The sequence below is a fragment of the Neophocaena asiaeorientalis genome, unplaced genomic scaffold (assembly GCF_003031525.2).
Source record: "Neophocaena asiaeorientalis asiaeorientalis breed wild unplaced genomic scaffold, Neophocaena_asiaeorientalis_V1.1 scaffold67, whole genome shotgun sequence".
Taxonomy (NCBI): domain Eukaryota; kingdom Metazoa; phylum Chordata; class Mammalia; order Artiodactyla; family Phocoenidae; genus Neophocaena; species Neophocaena asiaeorientalis.
Genome location: NW_020173731.1, coordinates 10,834,661 through 10,842,284, shown reverse-complemented (window position 1 = coordinate 10,842,284; position 7,624 = coordinate 10,834,661). Strand labels below are relative to the sequence as shown.

Below are 7,624 nucleotides of genomic sequence, written 5' to 3'. Positions count from 1 at the left end.
TTAAACATCTTTATTGGGGTATAATTGCTTTACAATGGTGTGTTAGTTTCTGCTTTATAACAAAGTGAATCAGCTATACATATACATATGTTCCCATATGTCTTCCCTCTTGCGTCTCCCTCCCTCCCACTCTCCCCATCCCACCCTTCCAGGCTGTCACAAAGCACCGAGCTAATATCCCTGTGCCTTGCGGCTGCTTCCCCCCAGCTATCTACCTTACTACGTTTTATTACAAGATATTGAATGTAGTTCTCTGTGCTATACAGTAAACCTTTGTCGTTTATCTATTTTATATATAGTGATATGTATCTGTTAATCCCATATTCTTAATTTATCCCTCCCCCTCCCCTTCCCTCTTTGGTAACCATAAGTTTGTTTTCTATGTCTGTGAGTCTGTTTCTGTTTTGTAATTAAGTTCTCTTGTACTGTTTTTTTAGATTCCACATACAAGTGATATCATATAGTATTTGTCTTTCTCTGTCTGACTTACTTCACTTAGTATGATAATCTCTAGTCCATCCATGTTGCTGCAGATGGCATTATTTCATTCTTTTCAATGGCTGAGTAATATTCCATTTATATATGTACCACATCTTCTTTATCCATTCATCTGTTGATGGACGCTTAAGTTGCTTCTGTGTCTTGGCTATTGTAAATAGTGCTGTTATGAACTTTGGGGTGCATGTATCTTTTCCAATTATGTTTTTTACAGGATATATGCCCAGGAGTGGGATTTCTGGATCATATGGTAACTCTATTTCTAGTTTTTTAAGGATCCTCCATACTGTTCTCCATAACGGCTGCACCAATTTACATTCCCACCAACAATGTAAGAGGGTTCTTTTTTCTCCACACCCTCTCCAGCATTTATTATTTGTAGACTTCTTAATCCTGGCCATTCTGACTGGAGTGAGGCGATACCTCACTGTAGTTTTGATTTGCATTTCTCTAATAATTAGCGACGTTGAGGATATTTTATGTGCCTGTTGGCCATATGTTATGTTATGTCCTCTTTTATGTTATGTTATGTCCTCTTTGGAGAAATGTCTATTTAGGTCTTCTGCCCATTTTGTGATTGGGTCATTTGTTTTTTTGATATTGAGTTGTATGAACTGTTTGTATATTTTGGAAATTAAGCCCTGTTGTCTCTTCATTTGCAAATATTTTCTCCCATTCCGTAGGTTGCCTTTTCATTTTGTTTATGGTTTCCTTTGCTGTGCAAAAGCTTATAAGTTTGATTAGGTCCCATTTGTTTAGTTTTGCTTTTATGTCTTTTGCCTTGGAAGACTGACCTAAGAAAATATTGCTATGATTTATGTCAGAGAGTGTTTGCCTATGTTCTCTCCTAGGAGCTTTATAGTGTCATGTCTTATATTTAAGTCTTTAAGCCATTTTGAGTTTATTTTTGTGTATGGTGTGACGGAGTTTTGTAACTTCATTGATTTACATGTGGCTGTCCATCTTTCCCAGCACCACTTGCTGAAGAGACTGTCTTTTCTCCATTGCATATTCTTGCCTCCTTTGTCAAAGATTAGTTGACCATAGGTGTGTGGGTTTATTTCCAGGCTCCCTATTCTGTTCCATTGATCTATTTGTGTTTTTGTGCCAATACCATGCTGTTTTGATTACTGTAACTTTGTAGTGTTGTCTGAAGTCTGGGAGGGTTATGCCTCCGGCTTTGTTCTTTTTCCTCAGGATTGCTTTGGCAATTCTGGGTCTTTTGTGGTTCCATATAAGTTTGAGAATTATTTGTTCTGGTTCTGGGGAAAGTGTCATGGATACTTCAATAGGGATCACATTAAATCTGTAGATTGCTTTGGGTAGTATAGCCATTTAAACTATATTAATTCTTCCGACCCAAGAGCATGGGATACGCTCTTCCCATTTCACCGAATCTTTGTTGATTTCCTTTATCAGTGTTTTATATATAGTTCTCAGCATATAAGTCTTTCACCTCCTTGGTTAGACTTATTCCTAGGAATTTTTTTAATGCAATTTTAAACAGTATCTTTTTTTTTTTTACTTTCTTTTTCTGATATTTCATTGCTAGTGTAAAGAAATGCCACAGATTTCTGTATATTAATCTTATATCCTGCTACCTTGCTGAATTCATTTATCAGTTTTAATAGTTTTTTGTGTGGAGTCTTTAGGGTTTTCTATATAGAGTATCATGTCATCTGCATATAATGAAAATTTTACTTCTTCCTTCTGATTTGGATATCTTTTATTTCTTTTTCTTGTCTGATTGCTGTGGCTAGGACTTCGAATATTGTGTTGAATAGAAGTGGTGAGAGTGAGCAACATTATCTTGTTCCAGAATTTAGCAGGAAGGCTTTCAGCTTTTTACTGTTTAGTATTATGTTGACTGTGGGAGAAAATTCTTGATCATGACCTCTGGTGCACCAGCAGGGGTTGTGCATGTGCAGGGTGGAATTGGATTGGAGGGCCTGTATGTGGTACCTTACTCAATATATCCCCAAAAATAGTTGTACCAGTTTACTTTGGAGCCTATAAGCTAGAGCAGTGTCTTTCCAGGGGTCAGTGCTGGGTTTAGGAAAGGGGGTTCCAGGGTGTTGACAAACTGGTAAGCCCTGAGATTAACCTTGGGAAATTTCTACCTCTAAGTGTGGTAATTCACAAAGGAGTGCACAGACTTGATAGTTTATCTCCAGAGCTGAGCTTCTGATGTTGGAAATGATCGCTCAGTTACTAGTTAACATCCCAGGAGACAGGATCCTCTGATAGGACACTCGAGAACCAAGAGAACTTGAGATGATCTCACCACATCCCAGGGGACTTGGCATCTTGGCCAGAGCATGTGAGCTTGGAGCATTTCTTAGTCGTGTACCCTCTGGTGGCAGAATCCAAGTTTGTCAGCCTTGGATTCAAGGCCATAGGATGGACTGACTGGAGGCAGCTAGGTCCTGGTTGGAGTTTTGCTTCTTTCCCTGCTTGTACTTTTTTCCACCAATATTAATTTTCCTTCTTTTAAATTATTGATTATGTAATAATTCAATGGGGTTAAAATGATTAATCAAAACAGGCCCACTTCAATAGAAGTTAATTAAAAAAAAAAACAAGCCCTGCCCTCAGGGACACTACAGTCTAAGTGCAAACAGACAAACAATTATGATAAAATACTGCAGGAGCTCTTCCTTCCAAAAATATTTCTCCAGTCCCAACCCTTGTCAGGCATTGCTCTGGGCATGAGGGAGATGGTGGTGAATAAAACCAATGAAAATCCCTGCCCCATGGCACTTCCATCCTAGTGGAGCTACTGTTCTGGCACTGTGATAAGGGGGGCTGGGGGGGGCACATGGTGGGGTCCCTAACCTGGTCTTGGTATCAGGGAATCCTTACTGAAGGAAATGATGCTTTAGCTGGTAACTAACAGCTAAGGAGGAATTGGCCTGGTGAAGGACCAGGGAGGGGCCAGAGTTCCCAACAGAGGTCCCCTGCCAGGCGGGGCGGGGAGGTGAGAGGCATCCCTGGGGACTGAGAGAAAGTCCTCCCTTTGCAGCATCGAGAGAGACTGTGGCCAGAGCTGAGCCCTGACAAGCAGGCAGTGGCTGGCGGTGGTGGGCCCTTGTAGGTCACAAGAAGAACTTGTCCTGTGGAGGCCACTGTGATGGCTGCCATGTGGAGTGGTTAGGAAAGGGACAAGAGGGCAGGCAGGGGGCTCAAGGGGAGGGAAGTGTGGTCTAGGCAAGGCTTGTGGTTGGTTGGACCCGTTGGAGCAGAGGATGAGGGGAGAAGGAAATGAATTCAAGACAAGGACGAGGAGGTGTTGACAGGACATGGTGGGATGTGAGTGGCGGGAGAGGAAGCCTCAGTCTCCTCATCTGAAAAATGAGGCCAATGCCCTCCTCCGTGGGCTGTTGTGGAGGATTCACTGGTATGAGGAGGGCTCTTGGCAGTGTTTCTGTCCCCTCACTGCCAGCATCCCTTCACCTGGTTTTTTGTTTGCTCCCCTCCAAGCCTATGAGCTTAGTTACAATTTTTCTGTACTTCAGCAAGGGAAACCTACTGTCTGATCTTCTAAGCCCTTGCTCCCCCCACGCCCCCAACAGGCATGCACAGAGTGTCCTGGTACAGGACGCTGCCCTCTACTGGAACTAAACTTCTTGCCTTGCCAGCACACACTGCAGAGGGAGCCTCCAGGTGCCATGCAGCAGGGCTGGCCTCACGCAGGTCCACTGTTGCAGCTGTGTCTGCTGTGCGCGGCAACTAGTTTTGGTGTTGTTGCCAGCGTGGCTGCTTTGAGGCTGCCGTTGGACTGTGCGCTCCTGGGAACAAGACCCCATTGTGGGCACCTGCCACGTGCCTGCCTGCGGCATCTGCCTGTGGCTGTGGCTGCTGCAGTGGGAGCCTCTGCTGAGCAAAGAGCAAATGCAGAAACAGCATTTCCCCAAATCCCCTTGGGCACTATGGCACCCAGTAGGGCCTGGCCAGGTTTATTTGGCGAGAAGATCTGGGTTTGTTTTTCTCCAAGCCCCATGGGCGTGTGCTGCCCAGAGCCTTGGCCTGGATTCTCTTGATTATTCACTAGCAGCCTGGGGCTGCCCCTCGGAGGAGGGCTGTAGTGGGTAGAGGAGCAGCCTGGTTGGAGCAGTCTTGTTAATCTAGGTCCTCTTCTCTGAAAGAATGCTGAGGACAGGGCCCTGGGACATGCTGCCCGCCCCCCACCCCGGCCCCCGCCAGGCTCTAGTGGGCTCCTTTTGGCCAGGAGTTGCAGCCCCCACATCCTGCCTCTTTCTGCGAACACCTGCCCCTACTGGCTGGGAACCGAGGGCCAGTCTCAGACTCAGGAGTTGGGGAGGGGGTGTGGAGCGGCCCACAGTGTTTTGGCTCAGTTCCATTTGCCCTGGAGATTGGTCACTAGCATGTCCCCTAGTCTTGATAGGAGGGATGCTGTGGGCCTCAGGTCCCCACTCTCCACCCCCCCATGTGAACATTCAGTCCTGGCTCCTGACTCTGGGGAAGATTCAAAATGCGTGGTTTGGGGCTGGTGTTGAATCTCCATGTGGCTTTTGCAAAAAGACAGAACCTTTTATCTCTGAGCGTCCCGGGTGGGCCTGGCCAGGGCTCTGTCATTCTGGAGGGCACTGAAAACATAGCGCTTACTCAGGCGCAGTTTCCTGGGTGTGTGCCACCTGCGCTCAGAAGGACCCCACGCTTGGTTTAATGATCCAGTGTCACCGTCTCGGAACTCTTCATGATTTTTGGCCAAGGGGTGGGGCATTTTCATTTTGGGCCCTGCCAATTACATCACTGTTCCTATTATACTCTTTGTTGTTGTCTCTGTCTTCCCTTTTATTATCTTTTGAATTTTGAACTATGGGGATATTGAAAAAAAAAAACTTTCAAAACGAAATACCACAAAAGATTAAAACGAAGAAAGACACACATTATTTGTTGCGCACATTTAGAATGGTTCCTACGTCCATCGCAGTGCACGAGCTGCTGCATAGACACCCACGCACCGCACGTCCAATCCACAGTCCGACCGACCCCCAGGAGAGCCTGTGTGACGTGCAGGGTGCCACCCCCATGAAGGACACAGAGACAAAGGCGTGCTCCAGGCCACCTGCTCCTATGTCAGGTCCATGCCGCTGCCCAGGATGAGCAATTCTTACTTCACAGCTGGGTGGGGAGAAGGGGTTCCCCAGACTTTCTTACTGACTCCCACCTCATATCTTCAGTGTCAGATGACACTTGGAAGTCATAGGCTAACATCCCCAGCTCTGCTGGGAGCTCAGGGAAGAATACTTCTGTGTAGACAGGAGACTTCTGTGGTGGGCATGGATGTGGTCATGGGAGACCCTGGGGGGTCATCTTGCCTATTCCCTTCAGGCTGGGCTCTATCTGTGTTGTTTATCGCCAGAAGAAAAAGAAGGTTATGGCTGTAGAGATTGCAGGGACGGAGACTCCATGAGCTTTCCAGGCCCCTCTTCTAGTATTTGTCACTGATGCCGATTTCTTGCCTGAATCACCGATGCTGCAGTTTTTGCTCGTCTCTCTGTAGGCTTAAGAAACTGGGATTTTCCTGCCCCACAAATCTCGAAGGGTTGAAAATGCCCAGAGCCCAAGAATAAGCTTTGAGCATCTACACAGGAAAACTGCAGCTCTTCATGGGCCCGTGGAGCTTCCGCTTTCTGCTCTTGCTGGAAGGAAAGGATCACTGCTGCCCTCTGGTGGCCAGTTGACAGACACTCAAGGAGTCATCCAGGGGGCGGGGTCCCCTTTGCTTTTCTCTGGGACAGCAGCTTTGAGTCCTCAGGTAAATTAATCCTTTCACTGTTCCTGGAACACAAGTTTGTCCTCGACCTGGGACCTTGGGCCTTGCTGCAACCTCTCCTCATAATGTTCTTTGTCGAGTTCAGGTGGCAGCCCCTTTCTCATTCTCTAGCCTTTGAATCAATGTCACCTCCCCAGGGAAGCCTTCATGGACTACTTTGTCTGAAACAGCACCCAACCCCACCCCCTGTCCCTCTCTATCCCATTACCTTGTTTCACTTTGTTCAAGCGCTTACCTGCTATTTGAAAATACCTGTTTAAATTCTGTGTTTACTGACTCTCTCCCTCGCCAGAATGTCGGATCCAGGAGAGCAAGGTTGGTTACATTTGTCACTGGACCTCAATGCATCGTACGTAGTAGATACTCAAAAATACTTGTTGAAAGAATAGTAAATGTACCTCAACAAGAGCAACTGAGATTCAAGCAGAGGTTCTGGTCTTCAAAACCACACTGATGTGGGCAGGGCACATGTGACTCCCGTTTGACGGATGAATAAGCTGAAGCTCAAAGACAGTTATGGGAGTTGCCTGAGCATCAGCAGGGAGAAATGCACCAGTCCCCGGTGGGTTTTCCTTGCACTCCCTCAGTCCTGCATTCTGGAGGGGACAAACAGGGGGTGTCCCAGGCCTGAACAGCTGCTGCCAGGGGTTGAGGTAGACCCTCACTCCCTGGCCCCGGTTACGAGGGAGCCTGAGCTGCACCCTTGTCCAAAGCTGTGCTGTGGCTCTTGAGGGCGGTGGTGGTGGATGGGCTGAGGAAGGCCAGTCCATAGGAGAACATAACAGGACTCCAGAGAGGGCGGCCTGTCTGCAGAGATGTGCGTTCTAGAGCAGGGGTGTGGCTGGGAAGGGCGCGTGGCAAGAAAGCTGGAGTCCGCGAGGGAATCGTGACTCTTCTGGGGTCTGGCTGTGACATCCGGAGTTTCATCCAGGCTCAAGGGCCCAGCCCCGGCCTCTCTACACTCAGCCTGAGGCAGGGCCGCCCTCTGGTTCTGGGTCCAGTGCAGATGTGAGGGATTCAGGGCTCTGGCCGCAGAGCCTGGATTGCCATCTGAGCTTGGGCGGGCAGTGGGGCTGGTGGGGGCCCAGGATGACCAGGCCCTGCGCGTGCCCTGTCCCTGGGTGTGCAGAGTGGGAGTCTGGAAGGTCAGCAGCAGCTGCTCTTGGACTGGTCTTCTGGTGAGAGCTTGATGGAGTCTGTGAGGTAATTCTCCAAGACGCTTCGATACTGGAGAAGGAAAAGAGGAGTCAGTGTTCGCATCCTGGCAGGCAGAGCTCCACCTGCCCTCTATTTCTTTTTTTTTTTTTTTTTTTTTTGGGGTCTGGG

At 47.7% G+C, this 7,624-nt stretch overlaps 1 protein-coding gene across 1 annotated transcript in view; it reads right to left on the bottom strand.

The window, feature by feature from the left end:
• Window positions 1–5,358: 5,358 nt before the first annotated feature.
• The window catches only part of RAB7B (RAB7B, member RAS oncogene family), a 27,317-nt gene continuing 25,051 nt past the window's right edge, over window positions 5,359–7,624 (bottom strand). The window contains exon 6 of the mRNA XM_024751058.1: window positions 5,359–7,525. Coding sequence (XP_024606826.1) covers window positions 7,445–7,525 — 81 coding nt within the window. The 3' untranslated portion in view covers window positions 5,359–7,444. The remainder of the gene's footprint in view (window positions 7,526–7,624) is intronic.